Source organism: Thyridium curvatum, assembly GCF_004353045.1.
Source record: "Thyridium curvatum strain D216 chromosome Unknown NODE_63_length_253891_cov_75.696892, whole genome shotgun sequence".
NCBI classification, from domain to species: domain Eukaryota; kingdom Fungi; phylum Ascomycota; class Sordariomycetes; order Thyridiales; family Thyridiaceae; genus Thyridium; species Thyridium curvatum.
This window is the reverse complement of record NW_022156818.1, coordinates 210235-230895: the sequence shown is the minus strand read 5'-3', so window position 1 is coordinate 230895 and position 20661 is coordinate 210235. Positions and strand designations below refer to the sequence as shown.

At 56.9% G+C, this 20661-nt stretch overlaps 7 protein-coding genes across 7 annotated transcripts; 3 read left to right on the top strand and 4 right to left on the bottom strand.

The window, feature by feature from the left end:
- Positions 1–1351: 1351 nt before the first annotated feature.
- E0L32_009100 (uncharacterized protein) lies at positions 1352–3287 on the top strand (the record flags this gene model as incomplete). The annotated part of the gene is made up of 4 exons (XM_031144028.1): positions 1352–1783; positions 1839–2487; positions 2582–3173; positions 3248–3287. The coding sequence occupies 4 exons, from the start codon at positions 1352–1354 to the stop codon at positions 3285–3287; spliced, it is 1713 nt and encodes a 570-aa protein (XP_030991472.1).
- Positions 3288–5385: 2098 nt separating this feature from the next.
- Positions 5386–8782, top strand: E0L32_009099 (uncharacterized protein; the record flags this gene model as incomplete). Its single annotated transcript, XM_031144027.1, has 3 exons — positions 5386–7387; positions 7616–8394; positions 8486–8782. The coding sequence occupies 3 exons, from the start codon at positions 5386–5388 to the stop codon at positions 8780–8782; spliced, it is 3078 nt and encodes a 1025-aa protein (XP_030991471.1).
- A 1297-nt stretch (positions 8783–10079) lies between these two features.
- On the top strand, positions 10080–11340 carry E0L32_009098 (uncharacterized protein; the record flags this gene model as incomplete). The annotated part of the gene is made up of 3 exons (XM_031144026.1): positions 10080–10298; positions 10357–10512; positions 10777–11340. The coding sequence occupies 3 exons, from the start codon at positions 10080–10082 to the stop codon at positions 11338–11340; spliced, it is 939 nt and encodes a 312-aa protein (XP_030991470.1).
- Positions 11341–11671: 331 nt separating this feature from the next.
- Positions 11672–12763, bottom strand: E0L32_009097 (uncharacterized protein; the record flags this gene model as incomplete). The annotated part of the gene is made up of 1 exon (XM_031144025.1): positions 11672–12763. One exon carries the CDS (start codon positions 12761–12763, stop codon positions 11672–11674), a length of 1092 nt encoding a protein of 363 aa, XP_030991469.1.
- Positions 12764–14433: 1670 nt separating this feature from the next.
- Positions 14434–15607, bottom strand: E0L32_009096 (uncharacterized protein; the record flags this gene model as incomplete). The annotated part of the gene is made up of 3 exons (XM_031144024.1): positions 14434–14742; positions 14793–15093; positions 15141–15607. 3 exons carry the CDS (start codon positions 15605–15607, stop codon positions 14434–14436), a joined length of 1077 nt encoding a protein of 358 aa, XP_030991468.1.
- A 324-nt stretch (positions 15608–15931) lies between these two features.
- E0L32_009095 (uncharacterized protein) lies at positions 15932–17325 on the bottom strand (the record flags this gene model as incomplete). Its single annotated transcript, XM_031144023.1, has 3 exons — positions 15932–16799; positions 16876–17164; positions 17235–17325. The coding sequence occupies 3 exons, from the start codon at positions 17323–17325 to the stop codon at positions 15932–15934; spliced, it is 1248 nt and encodes a 415-aa protein (XP_030991467.1).
- A 447-nt stretch (positions 17326–17772) lies between these two features.
- On the bottom strand, positions 17773–19568 carry E0L32_009094 (uncharacterized protein; the record flags this gene model as incomplete). The annotated part of the gene is made up of 3 exons (XM_031144021.1): positions 17773–18142; positions 18257–19216; positions 19276–19568. 3 exons carry the CDS (start codon positions 19566–19568, stop codon positions 17773–17775), a joined length of 1623 nt encoding a protein of 540 aa, XP_030991466.1.
- Positions 19569–20661: the final 1093 nt, after the last annotated feature.

Sequence of the window (20661 nt, the reverse complement as noted above, 5' to 3'; positions counted from 1 at the left end):
TCTAGGTTTTTGAAATCTCGCTCTTGCCTCAGACTGACTCTGGACAACAGAACCGATAAGAGGCGCCTAGTTGAATGCATTGGGACGCGTTACGATGCTTCCCCAGACCTTGGCTCACGGCGCCGTAGCCACGGCACGCCGACACGGAACGCTCTCGGGGAGGGGCAGCCGTTTTGTGCCTCTTCAGCCTTGAGGAGAGAGTCCGAGCGGCAAAGTGGGAAATCAAACCTAGCAGCGCGCCTACGTTGAGCCTGAAGTACCGCTGCTCGATGTCATGTGAGCGGACCTAGTGCCGCAGTGGTTTTGTTGCTAGGACCAGACAGATTATCGCCTAGCCGGCCATCCTCACCTTGGAGGCGCACTATCGACGGTGTGGCAGCCCTCGAGCGTGGTGCCGGAGTATTGTCCTTGGGTGGCCGCTCATGTGCCCGGCATCTTCGATCTACCCGATGCCTGTCGACTTGCTGCACAGCGCGCTCACCCTTGGAGGGCTCGGCTCCACACCACACACCCAAACCCCCTGCCAGTCGGGGACGCCAGGCCCGCACCATTCGCACGGCTGCCCGGCACTACGGCCTCGGCGTTGCAGGTACCTCTCCACGCCTCTGCAGCCCACAGTGACCTACCCGACTAGGCAATAGGCGGTCGGACATGGCCCATTTTCATCTCAGACTCTTCAGCTCTACTGGCAAACTCTTGTTTTTCTTTGCCCACGCCAAGCCCCCGTAAAAGCGCACCATTGCATGTTCGAACCTATCGAAGGTACTGATGATGTCCTGCATTTGTGGTCCTCTCCCCGCCGTGCCGTGAGCCAACCGTATGTACCTGTCTCTCCACCCGGTGGCGGAGCACGACTCAAGAGCATGTTGTTTCTGCATAGGTCACTGACCAAAAAGTTAGTACCAATACCGAGTACACACACACTCTCTCTCTGTCTCTCAGGCGATCCCCGGCCTCGATGCCAATGTTGCATTTTCTGTTTATAATTGACGGCATCCCCGTTATTTGGTCACACTTTTCAGAATTTTACCTCGTTTCTCTACCCCCTCTTATCTGGAAAGAATCTTGACGACTCTTGCCAGATTATCGATGGTACTTTGGTAGTCTTATCTGCCTTTCCTTTCCCTCCTTGCATGTTTTGATAAACACGGAGCTCGACTCCCGTGTGGTGCATCGTAGCACGCGACGAATCTGGACATTCGCCCAACATCCATTGATTGTCCCCCACCCCACGCATTCGATTGTGCGGGTAAGATAAGAGGTCTCTCAACCTGAACATATAAAGCCGCAGGACTCGAGATCCTGTCTGCTACTCGAGCGACCCAAAACACCAAACATCAGTCTTCTCACCATGGCGCTGTCTAGCGGCAACGATATCGAGCGGAGCTCGTCCAAGAGCTCCGTCTCCCCCTCCCCTCGTAACGACGAGGAGAAGGTGACCCCGGCCGGCTCCCTCATCGGAGACCGCGAGGGCTCCATGACGACCATTGGCAAGTCCGACTGGACTCACCGCAACCTGAAGCCCCGCCACATCCAGCTCATCGGTATCGGTGGTACCATTGCGACTGCTCTCTTCATCCAGATCGGTAACGGTCTGATGGCCGGTGGACCGGCCAGTTTGTTCCTTGCCTTCGTCATCTGGTGTACTTTCATTCTCGCGACGACCGTCTCCATGGCCGAGATGGTCTCCCACCTGCCCATCTCCTCGCCCTTCATCCGTTTCGCCGGCCGTTACGTCGATGAGGCTCTGGGGTTTGCCGCCGGGTGGAATTTCTGGATCTACGTATGTTGACAGATGCTCAAGTGATAGTGCGCTTTTGCTAACAGAATACAAACAGGAGGTCGCCCTGGCTACTTTTGAGGTCACGGCTTGCAACGTCATCATCCACTTCTGGAGCGATGTCGTCCCTGCCGGGGCCATGATCGCCATTGTCATTATCCTGTATGCCCTGATCAACCTGCTGGCTGTCGAGTACTACGGCGAGACCGAGTTCTGGGCCGCGCTCGGCAAGATGATGCTCATCACGGGCCTGATCATCTTCACCTTCATCGTCATGCTGGGCGGCAACCCGCAGCACGACCGCTTCGGCTTCCGCTACTGGCAGAACCCTGGCGCCTTCAACGAGAAGTTCACCACGGGTGACCTGGGCCGCTTCCAGGGCTTCCTGGGCGCTCTCATCGTGGCTGCCTTCACCATTGCCGGCCCCGACTACGTCTCCATGGCGGCCGGTGAGGCCGAGAACCCCCGCGTCAGCATGCCCCGCGCCTACAGCACCGTCTTCTACCGTCTGGCCGTCTTCTTCGTCTTCGGCTCCCTGGCCGTCGGCATCCTGGTCCCGTACAACGACCCCGAGCTCAAGGCCGCCCTGGGCGAGGGCAAGGCCGGCGCTGCCGCCTCTCCCTTTGTGGTTGCTATGAACCGCCTTGGTATCCCGGTCCTGCCACACATTGTCAACGCGCTGATGCTGTCGTCGGCTTTCTCTGCTGGTGAGTTTTTCTCTCCCCTCGGTGCAATTTTGTCTGTCCTCCATTGAAATGACACATGTGACTAATGCGGGCTGCTTTTCTCTCTCTCCAACAGGTAACTCGTATGTCTACTGCTCGTCCCGCTCGCTCTACGGCATGGCCCTCGAGGGCAAGGCGCCCAAGATCTTCACCAAGGTGACCAAGGGCGGCGTGCCCGTCTACTCGGTGCTCTTCTGCCTGTCCATCACGCTGCTGTCCTTCCTGCAGACCAACAACAACGCCGCCGTCGTGCTCAACTGGTTCGTCTCGCTGGTCACGGCCTCACAGCTCATCAACTTCCTGGTCATGTGCGTCACCTACATCGGCTTCTACCGCGCGTGGAAGGCGCAGGGCCGCACGCGCGACCCCAAGACGGACCGCGGCCGCCTGCCCTTCATCGGCTGGTGGCAGCCCTGGACGGCCATCTACGGCGCCATCGGCACCTTCTGGATGACCTTCATGTCCGGGTACGAGGTGTTCCTTCCCGGCCAGTGGAAGGTGACCAACTTCTTGTTCTCATACCTGGCCGTCATGATCTTCCCCGTGCTGTACCTGGTCTGGAAGCTCATCCACCGGACCAAGCTGCACAAGCCGCACGAGGTCAACCTGGACGGCGAGATTGCCGAGATCCTCGAGTACGAGAAGCATTATGTTCCTGAGGAGCCCAAGTGCGTAATCCCCTCCCCCCCTTGTGAGATGAAGTTTTTAGTTTTGCTTACGCGGTGTCGCACCCTCCTCTTAGGAACAAGTTCATCAAGGCTTTTAACTGGGTCTTCAGCTAGATGCATTTTCGATGCACAGCGGTGGCGCGAGGTAAGCACTCGTCGCGCCTTGGCGTAAAGAGGGCTGATTCGGGAGAGTCGTGACATGAGGAATGTTTGCGCGACGTTTCGAAAGCCCACGACTTGGACTGGATTGAGGCCCGGATTACTGCATTGCCTATCTACTTCTGCCTGCCGGACACGACAAACTACAGATCCAACACGTCGACGATAACGAACCCAACTTTTGCCAAGCGACAAGCCCGGACAAGCCAGAAACATTTTTTCTCATTGTTTCATGTGTGTCTTGATATAGGAGGATGCTATTACCGAAGAAGGGCAGGGGGAACAGGAGCTCGTTGCGGGAAAAGCTGACACCAGGGTCATCGTTTTTGCGCACTGAAGTGACTGAAGAAGAGGACGTTTCTTCTGCTTTGCCTGCCTGCCGTGATACTGCTGCTACTGCTGCGACGCGACATTGGGTGTGACGGGCTGACTTGCACAGCGCTTTGCATCGGGTGAAGTGTGAACGAAGAAAACAACGACCAAAGATTTCTCTAGACGTCTCACGACAAGCTACAGCGACAGCATCAGCAACAACTTCTCTTCGTCTACAACAGCAGATCGTATCGGATCAGATACACACGACAACAGCAATATGGGCAAGCGTTTTTCAAACAGGGTGGCGGGTCTTTTTGTTGTTTTCATTCTTCATTTTGCATTTTGGGTCTTACAAAAAATTCTTTCGCTTTTGGTTAACTCATGCTACGATACCCACTGAGTAACGACAAATACAAAACAAATTACATAGACATGACATGAGTCTTTTGTGATGGTGGTGAATCTGTGATGCGGTGCGTGCATTGTATGGCGAGGATCATGGTGTGACGATTTCTTTCTTGTTTTTGGTACATGATACTTGCTGGTGTTTGTACTTGTAAGGTTTCGAGTGTCCCTGGCGCACACGGAACCATGATGCTACCTATGTCCTCATCCTCATCGAGCAAGCATCCTTGTACCGGCATTTGTTGGGCTGGCATTGGAATGGAATGGAACTCAAAAAAAAACCAAGAGTAGGACCGGGACGGGCCAGACCAGAAGTGCCGTCAGAAATGCAGGGATGCAAGAACCTTGATTGGAAACCAATGGTAACGCTCTTCATGGCTGATTTGTTGATGTTGCTACTGCACTGCTGTCACTTTACTAGGTGTGTTTCACCACAACCAGGCTTGGTCAACGCGGTCCGACAATGAGTGCTGTCGACGTGCATCGTACTAGAGGTCGAGTTAGGTACATTAGGAAGAAGAGCCAACCTCCAATGGCAGAATCAATCCATGGATCTCCTCCCAAAAAAGCTAATGCTGTGTCCCCCCCCTGGAAAACCCACCTCCTGAAGAGTCCTACGTGTATTCTCGTGCGTGGCCTCTTCCGTCCCGATCGATCGAGAAAAGTCATATCAATCGCTCGTTTTCGACGACAAGCAGGGGGAGACCCTGTCACGCTTGTCCAAGTAGGGCCGTTTTTTTGGCATCTCGCCTTACCCTGCCGGCGGTCCGTAATTTGCTCGTGGGTGCATGTTTGTGTTTGTGTGCGTGTGTGTGTGTGTGTGGCATGTGTGTGTTGAGGCCTGCTCGCATTGGGCGGAAGAAGGGGAAAAAAACAAAGGCAATTTCGTTGCGGGCGTGCTGGAAAGAAATCCCCCGATTAGCATTGCAAACACCAGACAGACAATCTCCAACGTCTGATTCCTGCCATCCTTTTGTGTTAGGTTGGCAAAGAAATCCGGAGAGCTTTGAGGAGATACGACAAAGGAGCTCCAGCGCTGTTCCTCCTATTTGGCAGCCCCCATTTAAGCACCTGGAGGCTCCATTAAAAAAGCTCTCCAGCGGGCTACAGCACCCGGATCAAACACTCCGCAAAGGCACTCACTGGGGGGGGAGGAGCTGCCAGAAGCACCTAAGCTCCGCGAGCAGAGAGGGATTGGATCAGAAGAAGCACCACCACCCAACGAGCGAGGGGGAAAAAAAACTACGAATCGAATCTTCACTGTAGCCTCGAAAGAGAGGGGAAACCGTCTGGGCCCTTTCTTTCCTCCGCCCATGCGGCTGCAACCAGCGAGATGGGCGACCTAAAGGCGCGCATCAAGGCCAAGTTTACGCGGAGGAACTCGACGACTCCCTCGGTCGCCTCGTCGACAAAGACGGCCGGCACCAGCGCTACCCTGACGCCAGGAGACGGCCAGCAGCGCCGACCGTGCTCCAACGCTAGCAGCCTGCGCGACAGCAAACTGCTGCAGCAGAGGCGATTGTCGCAACAGCCGTCGCCTGGACCGTCGCCGGACCATGCCGATCAAACAGAAAAGGATCTCAGCAGCGGAAAGGGGAAGGCGGGCGATAACGGGGCACAGCGGGAGGAGGAAGTGGAGGAGGAGGAGGACGGAGACGATATGAAGGCGGCGGGAGGTCCGCACAGCGACGGCGAGCAATCTCCCAGTCCTGCGACGGCACGAGCGCGCGAACGAGAACGCGACGGCGACGAAATTAAAGACGACGAGAGAAGACAAGCGATGGCCAAGCAGAATGCGCATCCCGATGACGAGGCGGCGGTTGCAACAGGCTCAGCTAGCGCTGTCGCTCGGGCTACTGGCGGGAGCGGTGACCCCATGACTGGCAACGATCAGCGCCAGAGCCAGAGCCAGACGACTCCAGCTGTTGGTGCTGGAGCTGGAGCTGGTGCTGCCTCCACAACAAGCGCAGAATCCACAACAGCCGCCAGCAAACTCACCTCCATCAACGAACTCCCGTCCTCGACCTCAATCATCAGCGAAAACAATCCCCAGAACAGAGACGCATCTCCCGTCATCGACGACTCGACCGACACCGGCGCGATCGACTCCACCACCGACGACGATGACCTCTTGCTGAGCCACGACCTCGGCACGCCCACGCCCCGACCCGCCGTCGCCTCGTCTTCTGTCGCTGGTTCCACTCCTGGTGCACCGCCGTACGGCTTTTCCTCGCCCTCGCTCCACCACTACCACGACACCAACACCGCCAGCAGCAGGTTTTCCACGCCCCAGACGCCCGCTGCCGCGGCCGCCGCCTCCCGCCACCACCACCAGCAACACTACCAGCACGGCCTGCTGCCCTCCTCGCCCGTCAGCACCACCACCGCCGCCGCTGGCACCGCCCCCGTTCGTCCCGACGCCGTGCCCCGCCGGCAGAGCCTCATCCCGGCCCGCCAGACGACCCTCATCCGGACCCTGCTCAGCCAGGCCCAGGCCGACGTCGACGGCTCCGCCCTCGAGCACTCGCCCATCACCCCGGGCGGCGCCAGCAGCGTCGGAGGACTCGGAGGAGCAGTCTACCAGCAGCACCTCGCCGCGGCCATGATGACCCGCAAGGTCTGGGTCCGCAGGCCCGGCGCCTCGGCCACCCTGGTCACCGTCGGCGAGGACGACGTCATCGACGACGTGCGCGACCTCATCCTGCGCAAGTACGGCAACTCGCTCGGCCGCCAGTTCGACTCGCCCGACCTCTCGCTGCGCATCGTGCCGCGGGAGCAGCGCGCCGAGAGGACCCTGGGGCCCGAGGAGCCCGTCGGCCGCACGCTCGACGCCTACTTCCCCGGCGGCCAGTCGGTCGACGAGGCGCTCATCATCGACGTGCCGCTCGTGCGGACGCGCATCACGCCGCGGGCGTCGCCCAGGGCGGGACCGCCGCACGCGCCGCATCTCGGCTCGGCTGCGGCGGCATACTACGTCGGCGAGGACCTGCGCCCCTCCGAGGCGGGCACGGACTATTTTGGCCCCTCCGCCGTCGCCGCCGCCGTCTCGGCGCACCACCTGCCCGTCACGGTCACGGCGCCCTCGACGGGCGGCAGCGGCGGCGGCTCCGGCCACCCGCACACCATCAGCGTGCTCAGCACGGGCCAGATACCGCAGATACCCTCCCCGGGCAGCGCGAGGGCGCGCACGTACCGCGAGAGGCCCGAGAGGCCGCGCCTGGGCAGGCAGCATACCTCGTCGCCGACCATCATCAACGTTGTCAACGGGCCGCACCACGGCGTCGTGGGCGTCGTGCCCGCGTCCGCCGCCGCGGCCGGCGGCCACGGCCACCAGGGTATGCATGCTTCTTCTCCTTCCTATGTTGCTTGTTACCCGCCTCCCTCTCCTGCTCCTTCTCAGCGTCATCACTATTACGATGGTGAATTCCGTTGAGACAGAGAGAGGAGCAGGATGACGCATGGATGGCCCCCCGTGAGGGGCATTGATTGATGAAAAATTGAGAGAGAGAGAGATGATCACATCGCTTACACAAACGCCTTTCGGGGATTTCCGTTTTCTACAGACCAGCAATCGAACGCAGCTCCCGCAGCTCCCCCGCTACCTACACCGCCGGCGCCCGAGGCCACGTCGATACAGCGGACCGCCACGCCGCCCCCCTCGCAGCAGCAGGCCGCGCAGGCCGTGAACCCGACGCCGAGCAACCCGCAGCGCGTGGGGTCGCCGCGGCCGACGCCCCAGCGCACCAAGAAGAGCAAGAAGAGCCTCGAGGCGCAGCAGCAATCCTCGAGCTTGGGAGGAGGAGGAGGAGGGGGGGCCGGCGGGGTGATGACGCTGGGCGGGTCGGTGCCGCCGATCAACGTGCTCATCGTCGAGGACAACATCATCAACCTCAAGCTGCTCGAGGCGTTCGTCAAGAGGCTCAAAGTTAGGTGGCAGACGGCCATGAACGGGCGCGACGCCGTGACCAAGTGGCGCACGGGCGGGTTCCATCTCGTGCTGATGGACATCCAGCTGCCCGTCATGTCCGGGCTCGACGCGACGAGGGAGATCCGCCGGCTGGAGCGAGTCAACGGGATCGGGGTGTTTAGCAGCCTGCCCAGCTCGGCGAGCTCGACGCCCGACGGGAAGGATGAGCATGGGAAGGGGAAGGATGGTGCTGCTGCTGCTGCGGGGAAGAAGGCTGGAGGAGGAGGAGGAGCAGGGGGGGATGGCAGAGACGACAGGCTGCCCAACACTGACATGTTCAAGAGCCCTGTCATCATCGTCGCGCTGACGGCGAGCTCGCTTCAGAGCGACAGGCACGAGGCGCTCGCGGCGGGGTGCAACGACTTTTTGACAAAGGTACGTCTTTTTTCTTCTTTTTCTCTCTGTGTGTGTATGTCTGTTTTGCTAGGGGAGAAGATGTGTGCTAACGAGAATTGAAATGAAACAGCCCGTTAACTTCGTCTGGCTTGAGCGCAAGGTCATGGAGTGGGGGTGCATGCAGGCGCTCATCGACTTTGACGGGTGGCGCAAGTGGAAGGACTTCCAGAAGGCCGGCGACGCCTCCGGGTCGGCGGCAGCGTCTGGGACGGCCGGCGGAGGGTCGGGCGCCGGCGGTGGTACGTCGTCGTCTTCGTCGGCGGCCACGGCGGCGGCGGACGCCAAGGCCAAGGCCAAGGCGAAGAAGAGGCAGTCGCTCAACGCGCAGCCGCAGCAGCAGGCTATTACCGCTGGGGGCGATGCGTAGTAGTGAGATGGATAGATGGTGAGGGGGGTGGGTTTTGGAGACTGTCGACGGAATACCTGCGGTTCTGCCGGGCGTATCCTCGATTTGGATGGCATGAGTCGGACTCGGACTAGCATGGCCTTGCTGCCATGCAACACGACTTGCTGCGATGAACCACGATCCGGTATCGCCTTCGATTCTGAGGAATGACCCCGAGCCGGTCCCTTGTTCGCCTTACTGTTATCATTGTTACTCCTACCTCCCAGGATGGATTCCACGGCCGCGTCCGGGTTACGCATTCTTCTTCTTCTTCTTCTTTTTCCTCTGCGCTATTGTCGCCATCCTTCCCTTCTTCACACTTCTTCTCTTTATCTCTTTAGTCCGAACGAAGCGAATATGCATCTGGGCGTTTTTAACCCGGGGGAGGGAAAGCAACAAATACATCACACGAATACACGCACTCACGCACACACACACACATACGTATACATGCAGACATCAGACAGACAGACAGAAAGGTTAAAGACCAGTGTTTTGGCGGGGAGATGGGGGGTGTGGTGTGGTGTTGTTGGGCGGGATTTTGAGATCATGAACCGTGAGAGCATGAGGGGCACATACATGCATAGCAACGGCGCAGTGAGAACGGAGGGGCGGAATTCCCTTTTGATGTTTATTATTGTTATCTTTCTGAGAGTAATTCCTGTACAGAACTGGGAGAGGGGGCAAGGAGAGGAAGATACATGACCAGGGGAGGAGGACAGGTTGAGGGAGTGATGGATGCCGAGTGGGCATGGTCGGGTAGATTGGTAGTAATGTACAATTTAATACCCCCTTGAGCATGAGAATCAGAGCTGTGAGTTGTTGTAAATCGGACCGATGCAGCGGCAGCTTTTGTTTGTGATGCTCAAAGTCGAGAGCGCGAGGACGCGAGGATGATGTTCGACTCGGTGATCACGTGCGGTGGATGTACATGTAATTATTAGTCGAGATGAGTCTGGTGGATCCCGTCTGTCTGGTGCTGAGTTCAATTGCCGGCACACACGTTTTTCCATTCCAGCTATCCGACCCTGATCCAGCCACATGCAGGCAGGTCAGCTCCAAATTTCTTCACCTTGTTTTCCCATACAATTTTCAAAGCTCTCGCGTGATACCAACTGACCCAAGACACGACGACCAGCAGCCCTCTCTCCCCTTCTCGATCGGCTGTCATGACCACGTTCCTTTCTTCCTAGTGTATTTTTTCCCTCTCTTTCTCATTTAATTTCTCCCCACATATACCCATCACACAGCCAGCCATGCCGCCCAGGATATCACCCCAATGCCTGGGGGCTCCCCTCCGACCGACCTCCTGCTCATCCTCCTCTTCCTCAACCTCTTCCGCCGTATCAGCCTCCCTCCTGTCCTCCGCCCGCTCGTCACAACGCGCGTTCTCCTGCACGCCCGCGGCGCAGGGCAAGAGGGAGCGGCGGCTCATGCGCCTCTGGCTCCAGGGCCCCGGGTCCAGGTTCAGGAACCACGACCCGAGCTCCGGGCCGACGTACCTGGGCCGCGGCAACGGCGCCGTCTTCCCGCTGAACCCGACGTTCCGCAGCGAGCCCGTCCTGGACGAGGAGGCCCGCGAGCTGGTCTGGAGCAAGATCGTCGAGAGGGGCGAGTCGATCAAGGCCGTCTCGGCCGAGCTGGGCATCGACATGCGGCGCGTGGCGGCCGTGGTGAGGCTCAAGGAGGTTGAGAAGGGGTGGATCGCACAGGTAAGCAAGCTCTCCTTATTTCTGTTGCTTCTTATGTGTTGGAGGAATGGGGGAAAGTTCTCTACGTGATGAACACAATTCAAAAATTCGATTAGTCTTGAAGACAGCAACACATGGTTACAAAATAGCTTTGCGAGCCTCTCTGATTCAGAACTTTTCCCTTTCCTCCCTCTCCCTCTCTTCTTGCTTGCGAGAAACCCTAGATTCTTAGCAGAAAGCAAGGGCGGAGACTGACAAGAGGGAACCTCCCATTCTTCACAACAGGGCAAACCGCTCGCCAAACCCTACGCCAAGGCCGTCCTGGCCATGCTGCCCAAGACGTCGTTCCGCGAGGGCAGCGACGAGATGCGTCCGCACGAGCCCATCAACGAGATCCACGTCCACGGCCTCACGATGCAGCAGCTCTTCCTGCCCGTGCCCGAGACGCGGTACTTCACGCGGCACGACGCCGCCAAGGCCTTCCACAGCGGCATGCTCTCGCCGGACAAGCGCGTGCCGCACCCGGAACTCATCGAGATGGAGCGCGCCATCGTAGGCGGGGCCGAGGGCGGCAAGAAGACGACCCCCGCGCAGGCGTTTGCCGACTTCAAGGCTGCGGCCGAGAGGTCGGAACGCAAAGTGGCGGAGCGGGAGGCGCGAAGGAGCGCCGCTGAGGAGGCAGCGACGCGCAAGGTCGACCGGGGCCGGTTCGAGTTCCGGTTCCGGGACGTCAACTCGGAGCTCGTGGGCAAGGACGGCAAGTCGCACCGGGGCGTCGGGTGGCGGTACGGCGTTCCGCTGAACGATCGGAAGAAGGGGCAGGTCAAGATCCCGCTCAGCGTGGAGTGAAGAGGAGAAAGGAGGAAAGAAAGAAAGAAAAAGATGGAGAAGGAGAGTTTTATTCTTCGTCTTTTGTCTAAATGTTGTATAACTCGGGAGACGGTGGTTTCCGGAATCTGTACCATATCAAACCCCCGCGTTCTTCCTGTACGATGCTGTACATTACGTTTTCCGACATCTAGCCTTCCCTGCCGTAGACTGTCATCATCTGACAGTGAATCAATGTACTACTACCATCATGCATAGTTCGTGAGAGATACTTGCTCGGACGTGGAATGTAGCAAAGCATCATTTCATCCAAAAAAAAACACCACCATGTCAGCTCCCATCTACTGAAAGACTACAACTTGTCCGCCGCGACAAACTTTTGATGCGCCTCGGCGTGGCCCTCCCAGTCGAGGACGTGCTCGTCGGCGTCGACGGTCAGGTTGCGCCGCAGCTGGGCGACCTGGTCTGCGCTGAGCCCGCACTCCCTCTCGACGTACTGCTCGACGCTGCCGTACTTTTCGCGGATGAGCGCCAGCGTCGCGAGCATGTTCTCGCGGCGGGAGCTGACCATGCGGCTGGCGCCCTCGCGGTCGCCCTGCAGCGCCGCCGAGCGCAGCAGGCCCGCGACGAATTCTTCCTTGCGGTCGGCGAGCCCGGCGTCGGTGAGGGAGTACTCGTGCGCCACGGCCTCGTCGGGCACGCCGGCGAGGGAGAGCAGCAGGGCTATTATCACGCCTGTGCGGTCCTTGCCTGCTGTGCAGTGGATCAGGATCGGGGGCGGGGCGGCGGTGGCAGCAGAAGGGGAGGATGAGGATGTTGTGGGTGGTGGTGGTGGTGGTGGTGAAGGTGGCTGGGCGAGGTGGGACAGGATGGTGCGGAAGGGCTGGTGCGGGTGGGACTCCTGGGCGCCGAGGTCGAGGATGCGGGTGTAGGCGCGGACGAAGCCCTCGGCGCCCTCGTGGGCAAAGTTCTTGAAGCGCACGGCCATGGCCTCGGGGCTGTAGTCCTCGTCGAGGAAGACGGGGACGAAGACGCGCTCGGCGCCCTCCCACTCTTTCACCTTGTAGGTGCCCGCGTGGTGGAACTGCTTCTGCTCGGTCCCGGCGCGGTCTGCTGCTTGCTGCTGTTGCTGTTGCTGTTGCTGCTCGGCTTCGGCGGCCTCGGCGGCGGCGGCGGCCTTGGAGACCTCGACCTCGGAGCGCAGGTCGTAGACCTTGGCGACGCCGAGCTGCTGCAGCTTGGCGACGCCCTGGTCCGTCAGGCGCGAGGGCTCCGAGGAGCGGTAGACGAGGCCGCGGCGGACCATCTTCTTGGCCGGGCCAGGGCCTCCGGAGGTGGTGGTGGTGATGGGGTAGCCGCCGATGTCGCGGAAGTTGGGGAGGCCCTCGATGTGGATGAAGGGCGGGGAGGGGAGCGGCGGGTCGGGCCTGGGAGTTGTTGCCATCGTGGGATATCGTGATGAGTGAGCACTGTATGGAGATGGGCGGTGAGATGTGTTGAGACGGGCTGTGACGGGTAATTTTTGTTGAAGAGGTGTTGGTTTTTAAGGAAGAAGACAGCTTGTGAGGAGACAAAGAAAACAGTCTCGTGGTGTGAGAGCCTCAGTAATGTTTTGGGGTGCCGGAGCGGACCAAGAAAAGAAAACAACTGGCTCAGAACTCGCTCTACTCGAGTGTGTGAGAGGTGAGAGGCTGACTGATCGTGACAATGCGCCTCCCTGCATGTAAGAGGGCCAGATGTCGGACGTCGGGGCTTTTCATGTGCAACGAGGGCTGCAGTACCTTACCCAGTAACCACACTCGCATCGCATGACGCCATCTTACTACTAAGGGTCGGGTACCATACCACTTCCTCGGCTCCTCTGGCGCAGCATGGCCGACACCGGGTTAGGTACCTAGTTAATTGTGTAAGCCAAAACAGCGCCGCGGGGTCAGCACACCACCACCACCACCACCACCACCCAGTGGCAGTGGCACCCACGGATCCCGCTAAAGCGGTTAGCCAGGGGGGTCGCAAAAGATGGGAACCCTTGGGAGCCCGCCACGCCACCCTATCAAAACACGCCCCGCCGCCACGATCCGATCCGGGCTGGCTGAGTCGCATCACGTCTTCTATCATCTGTCTCTCTTTTCAAGAGGACTAGCGCTTGGTCACTCTTTATGCCCCCTCGGTTCTTCGGGTCCTTTTCGAGTCCGTCTTTTGGCCCCTCATTAGTTCCAGCACTTGGTTTTTGGTTCAGTTGAGTTGCATATTTGTGTGTCGCGAGTTGTTGCAGTTGGTTGATAATCAGTTGGTTGGTAATCAGTCAACCAACCATAAATGACCATGCTCGAATTTCGACTCAACTGACTGTGAAATAGAAGAGTCGTATTAATCAACTGAGGGATGTTGGTTAGGTTTATGAGCCCATAGGCCTTAGTTATTCTTATTTACCCGCCATTTCTCTGCTCGTATCCTCTTGCTAGTTCTTCAACTGCTCGCGTATCTGTATTGAGGATTTTGGAATGTGACATGCGAGATAATTCCAGGCTTGTAGTCTGCTCTCACAAGAGCCAAATACAAGCGCTACGTTGCTTGTGGTGCTCGCTTTTGTAGACAACGCAATAGGTCTTGAACTGTTGATTGATCAGCTTTCGTGTTACTTCCAACCAAGTGTATGCAATTATTGTTAATTAATTAGAATCGAAATAGGATATCCAATGTATGGTCTCTGATGCGCAATCCAATGAGCCACATCTGTCCACCGCCCACCAGCATTGAGTCATCTTCGGAAGCGACTAAAATCCGACATGGTACCTTATTAAAATGTTAACATACTTTATCAATTCAATTTCTTTGTACCGTCGAGCAGAATTCTGTACGCACCCATTCGATCACCCCTTGATATTGCTCGTTGGACAAGTGTTTTCAGTCTTCCGAGAACCTTCTCGTACTCATGATCATTAGCCCTGAATTTGACCAGGTCGGAGTGAGTCCGGTTCAGAGGAACGATCTGATCCACCCCAAGTTGCCATGGCTTGCAATGAAGAGCCGACTCTTTCGACACGAGGACGGCTGGAGGACCCTCCATCTTCCACTGCCCGCTCTGAGTCTTCCCGTTTTCAGCATTTTCAGTTAAAGCGGCTGGGCCGGCTGAATGGAGCGTACCTGGATGGCTGTCGGCGACTGCAATGTCTCATAGAAACAGACGATCTCAACATCGTCCCCCACGATATCCGAGAAGACCTCGTCCTGTTCTCTCAGAGCTTGCGAGTCGTTTGCCAGAGACTCAACTAATGCGCGATTGGGGCCGTCCTGAACTATGGGCATAAGTGAAGTGATGTCCATGCCATGATTCGGCACGCCGAAGAAAACGATACTGTCTATCGCGCGAAAGAGATTCTGCCCAAAGCCGGGACCCGACTTTGACAGCAATATCAGAAGCTAGCAAGTCATTAGCCTCTATCACAGCGTGTTTCCATCACCGGTCCTACTTCTTTGACGATCAGTCCTCCCAGACTGTGGGCGACAAATATTATAGGTCTGGTGGCCGAGCCGTCACCCTGGTTGTTCTGTAGGCTGTTGTAAAACGACCTGGCAAGATCATCCAGTCCCTGGAAGCTGTTGCTTAATGGGAGGCTTGAGTCGTAGCCGTAGACCATCACACTCGCAACTCCCATTGAACGGCGGCCGTTGAGGTCGCGAGGAAGTGCATCTCTGAGCCACATATGCTCTCCTCCTCTCTCCTTGAACGAGCCGAATGCGTGCCCTCCGAGTCCAGAGATTGCGATGATACTATTCATAGTCAACGCTTGCCTGAGTGCGACAGGAAAGGGACTTACTCGACCAAGGAGTCAGTAGGGGCTGCGAGGGTTGTGATACCCCAAAAGTCTTTATCAATAGTGAGTGTGGGTCGCCTACTATAAGATGGGATGGCTCCCGGAGGAGCTACCCAAGCGCTTCCATTTTTGAGTGCCTCCAGCTGGCTGGGAACGTTATCAAATGTGATAGTGGCGGTACATGAACGGTGATGGCTCTCTGCAGCTATCGAGTTCACGTGTACCGCGAGAATGTCTCTGATTCCAAAGTGACCTTGTAGTGCCCTCTTGAGCATGGTAGGCACGAGCTTCCAGTGAGTTGGTATGCCTTGTACTCGAAATGTCTGTTTTGTATGTCTCGCCCGGGGTTGGCTGGGCTGTTGGCTACGCCCGAGCGCCGAGCCTTCGCGGCGAGGCCTTTCATCTTCTTCCGAAGCAGTATCTGGGGCATCTGGGCTTGACTTGCGCCATTTTCTGAATATGTTCTTCATTGTAATCCTCCTCGGTTGTTGAGTATACCATCGTCACTTTCGGGGAGCATGGAGAGAACCTTTTTGAAGCCAAGGAGAGGGGCAAGGCGCATATCGGGCGGGGTACAGCAAGGCCTCAGGGCCATGCCTCTATTATTGGCCAATCATCTTGAAAATTCTATGGGGATTATAGAGGTGTCAGACTGAGCGGAGGGGCTCTATTATCCTTGTCATATGCGGGATGGAACAGGGACAGCTAGGAGGACAGTAGCTCATGATGTGTGGGCATACTGTGAGCAGGAACCTCAACAGCAAAGAATGTGGGATAAGAATATGCAAGATGACTCATTTATCGTTTACAACCTTGTAAAGTGCCTTCTCCAGATCCACCAAGAGCCGTCTGATTGACAGGTCATCCGAGGGAAGCACCTGCGTGAAGAAGGTAGCCGCCACTCCACTCTCGCAGTCTATAAACCAGAACAAGTTTGGCAGGCCGTCCCAACTGACAGTGTTCTGTCTCCTTCGCCCCTCGACGTCCTCGCTGTTGACAACGCCGCAGAGGCAATGCCCGACTTCCATGACATCCTTCCACTGCTGAGGTGACTGTCTCCAGAGGAACGACTGGGACTCGTCCGGGCCCGTACCGACGACGAGGATCTCCCGCAAGGCAGCCATCGACTCAGCACCTATTTGGGGGCGGAACAGCTCATCGACAGACTTGGTGCTCAGAAGCGGGCCGCCGCCCGACAACAAGGCTGCCAAGAGTTTGCTGTAATCGTTTGCGGTGGAGAAGAGGCCCGCACCACCAAGGGCATCCCGGGGATCAAATTTCCAAGGAGACTGGCCCGGCTCAAGGTTTTGCGGGTTGTCCCCCTTATTAGGATCACGGTGCGCCGATTCGTGGATATCGTCCGGAGTAAGACCTCGCTTGGCGGGGAAGAACGTTGTGTTCTTTGCTCCGAGCGGCTCCCAGATGTTCTGCTGCTCGTACTGGTCAAAGTTCATGCCGGTGAGCTTTGCAATAACGTGGCCAGCCCAATCAAGCCCCGGGCCATAGCGCCATGATGCTCCTGGCTGGAAGATCAGGGGATGGAATGAGCCCTCGATGGTGCCTGAGAACATATGGTCTCGCCTGTTTGCCCAGGTCGAGTACTTCACCAAGAGAGGATGGCGTTGATCGTATGCGAATCCCGAGGTGTGTGTTAGGAGGTGTCTGGGGCCATGTTCAGAGTCAGAAGGCCATCGCCATGGATTCGGGGCTTGGTCGCAGCTGTACAGGGTATACTGACCTCAGGGTAAGTGGACCTTTGACATCCTCGAGAATTGGTCGCCCCGAGAAGTTTTCGGTAGATGGATCTTCAAAGCCCGTAATGACCTTCAACTCTTTGAGTTGCGGAAGGGTTTCACGGACATCGTCGTCCAGACCGATGAGACCTCGCTCAACAATCTGCATTGCGGCGACGGAGGTGACTAGCTTTGTCTGACTAGCTATCCATGTCACAGTGTCTGAAGTCAAAGGCGACAAGGCCTTGGCATCGACCTTGCGGCGGCCAAATGACTTTCGATAGATGTCATTGCCTAACCGACGCAGAGGTGTGTCAGCTAAAGGATTCTATGGGGATCCGCGAGTGATAAGTCAAACAGTTACCTTGCCTGCCCACTGCTACAAAAGTAGCACCGTGGAGAAATCCAGTGTCAGGACTCGTGCAAGCTTCCAGGATAGCATCGAGCTCAGCCATTGTTGATGAGACCGCATTCAAATGATCGGGAGAACTTGGTAGGTTGACGTTCAGACTTGATGCCGACGGACCCTATATAAGCACTTTAAGCGCGTAAGACGCAAGCTATATCGGCCCGGTCCCGCGTCCGGTTATGGCCTCTGATAAGCTTTAGGAGCCCCATAACCACTTCAGGCAAGTCCAGCCGTAGACCACGCCAACGTACAAGTAATACGGAGTGAATACCAACTCACGCACTATGTTTATCACATCTCGTGTTAATCTCCACTTTATGCTTTTGTTCGAAGAAAACTTCCCAATTTGACGAGGCACTTGCTCAAGTCTGATCCGCTCGATGAATAGCCGCCGGATTGAGAAATCAAATAGAGGCACTGTTCAAAAGTTATTCAACACTATCACAGATATCCCTACTATGATAGTTGACCCTAGATCCTTGCTCTCCTCATTTCAAGTAGTAGGCGACCTCCAAGACTTGAACTGCCTTGCGTCAATCCGTTCCTCGAACATCTGATCAATCTCCGATATTGCTCTGCCCTTCATTTCCGGTATGTAGAAGAACGAGACAACAAGCCCGATTGTGCACAGACCCGTGTAAACGAAACCGGTCTTGGCGCCGAGGTTGCCCTGGTCCGTGTTGAAGATGTACGGTAGCACGAATCCAAAGAGAGAGGTAGCGGCGCCTGCAACGAGCCACCCAATGCCTTGCGTCTTGGCACGGAGTTCCAACGAGGATGTTTCGCCGCTAATCGCGTAGGAGCACGGCCAAACGCCCAGACCGGCCACCATGATGATGAAAATCAAGACTATGGCAGTGTACCTACGATGGCATGGTGTCAGTATTCCAAGTAGATATTGAACATCTCCAGAGAGTAGAGAATAGCAGACAGAGGCAAAAGAAACCACTTTTGGTGAGGCCAGGGAGCGTGCTTACCACACAGTAGGCTGTCCAGACCAGAAACCCGAGATGCCCATAGAGAGCCATAATAGAGACAGGATGGACAGCGTAACTATAATCAGAGGGCGACGGCCGACTCTGGACAGGATCCATATGCTGGCCAGGTTGGCCAAGAATCCACAGAAGATCCCGATCACAAGGATCATTAGACTCAGATTTGCTCGCATGCCTACCACTTGTGCAAAGTAGCTCGCCTTCGCCAGCAGTGTCAGGCCAAATATGTTGGGTAAGAGATTCGCAAAGATCACGATCAGGGTCCTTCGGAGGTTTGTTCCCTGGAAGCAGTCCCGATAAGTCGCCCGTGTGCGTTCCCGTTCGCTTTCGATATTCCGCCGAATCAACTCGACATTCTTCTCGCTGTCCATGCCCGGAGAATCTAGCCGGCGCTGGGCCTTGAGAGCTTCGACAAGTCGCCCTTTGCGGATGAGATATGTCGGACTCTCAGGTATGATGAGCGCGACAACAAAGGGAACCACGGACAGGGGCCACTGCGTAGCAAAACAGATAGTGTAGCCGTCGCTGATACCAAGGCAGGCATAGATTACGCCCGCACCGATGAGCTGACCCAAGAGAGTGAAGACCGAGAAGAAGGCAAGGATGGAACCTCGGAGCACGGGAGGGAGGACCTCAGACATGTAGGTTTGCGTAGTTGCCATAACTATGCCGATCGCGCCGCCTTGGAATGCTTTGCCAACCAAGAATATGACGCGCCTGACGTGGATGTCGTCGGACTTGTTTGACACGAACAGAATGGCGACGCCAATGGCCGATAGAAAGGACCCGACAGCGAGTGACGAACGGCGGCCCACCCAGTCCTGAAAGGAGCCGCCGATGACTGCACCGATCATCGACGCTCCGGGACTCGCAAAGTTCCAGAGGCCTAGCCAGAGAGACGGCAGGATCCATTTCCCGTTGTACTTCTCACCAAAGTCCTCCCTTTTGCACCGTGTTAGCTAACTTCAGTGCTCGCTCTGGAAGGGAAGCGAACCCCATACTGGAAGCTGGGCATCGAAGAAGTGGTGCCGACAATGACATAGTCATAGCCATACATGAGGATGGCCGAGGTCAGCCCAATGCAGTATATGGTCACGCGACGCCATTTCCTGAGCGCCTGCCACAGCGGAAGCTCATTGGATGTCACCGCCTCTGCATGCTCAAACGTTGGCTCGGCGTCTTCGCGCTTGGTGTCTGCCATTGGAGACTGCTCGTTCTGCTTCTCTTCCATAATCTCTGTGTTATTTGTCACCAAACGTAGAAGAGGGGGGAAGGGTTTGATTGCGTTGGACATCGCTGATAGCACTTGTGGTAGTATTTAACCTTCTCCCCTTTGTGATCGCCACCAATCACTTCATGCCAAGCCATGGAGTTGAGGGCCATGGCCTATCATCTTGCTGCTGCTGTCTCCTCACCTTGGCTGAGGGGTCAAGCATTGACATCGACGAAGCGGCCCGCTTTTGCAGCGACCGGAGCCGAATCGCATGTGACAGGCGCGAATGCTTTGGTCATTCCATCACTCTGCAATTTATCCTATGTATTCTTGAAGATTGGACATATTGTTAGTCACCGAGTCATCGCCCATTTTACAAAGGCTTTTTGTTTATCTATCTATCTATTTATCTATCTAATTCTCCTTGTTGCTTGACGAGTGCTCTCTCATTCCAGACTCCATACTCCCAAAGCGTCGAGACAGTTCTCGTTCCCTTCCAATACCTTGCCGTGAGTTGGCAATACCAATGCTTGTCCCTCCGTTGTGGCCCATCATGCGCCAATCAAGTGGCATGTTAGGCACTACCCTCCGTCGAAGTGACCCATTCTACTCTGGGAGACTCGTACTCCAGCAGCTGGGGTCTCGATCTGATGCTGATCTTATATCCTAGTAGCTGGCATGAATGCCACCTTGGCAGAGTCCGCATACCCACACAGGATAATTGACCACGTTCCTGCAAGGGCAATGGCGGCACCGGCACATGCTAGGCGGTCCGGCTCCGGGGATGCTGCTCGTATAGCTCCCTCCCGGGTATGGAGGGGGTGCCATAACGTTCCGCCGAGGCGTCATGTCAAACGGCGGACCGTATGCGCTATCCAACAGCTGAGGCGCGGCGGGCATGCACCGGCCCTGTCGGCAGTCTGGACAGATATTGCCAGGCTGGAGCCTCGCCGTGGCAGTGCAGTAGCAATTCTGGCAGCGGCAGTTGGCTTGAGTGCGATCTGTCCGATTGTGGCCTGCCTTGAGTTTGCCGGCGCAGCCTCCCCGCTTGCACTCAGAACACAATGTGGAGTCTTGTTTGGCGACGCGTTGCCGGCAATGACAGCGCTCGCATGAGCAGGGCCGAAGGGGGTTCGGGCGCCTGCAGAGGCCCTGTGAGCAAGCATCGCAGAAG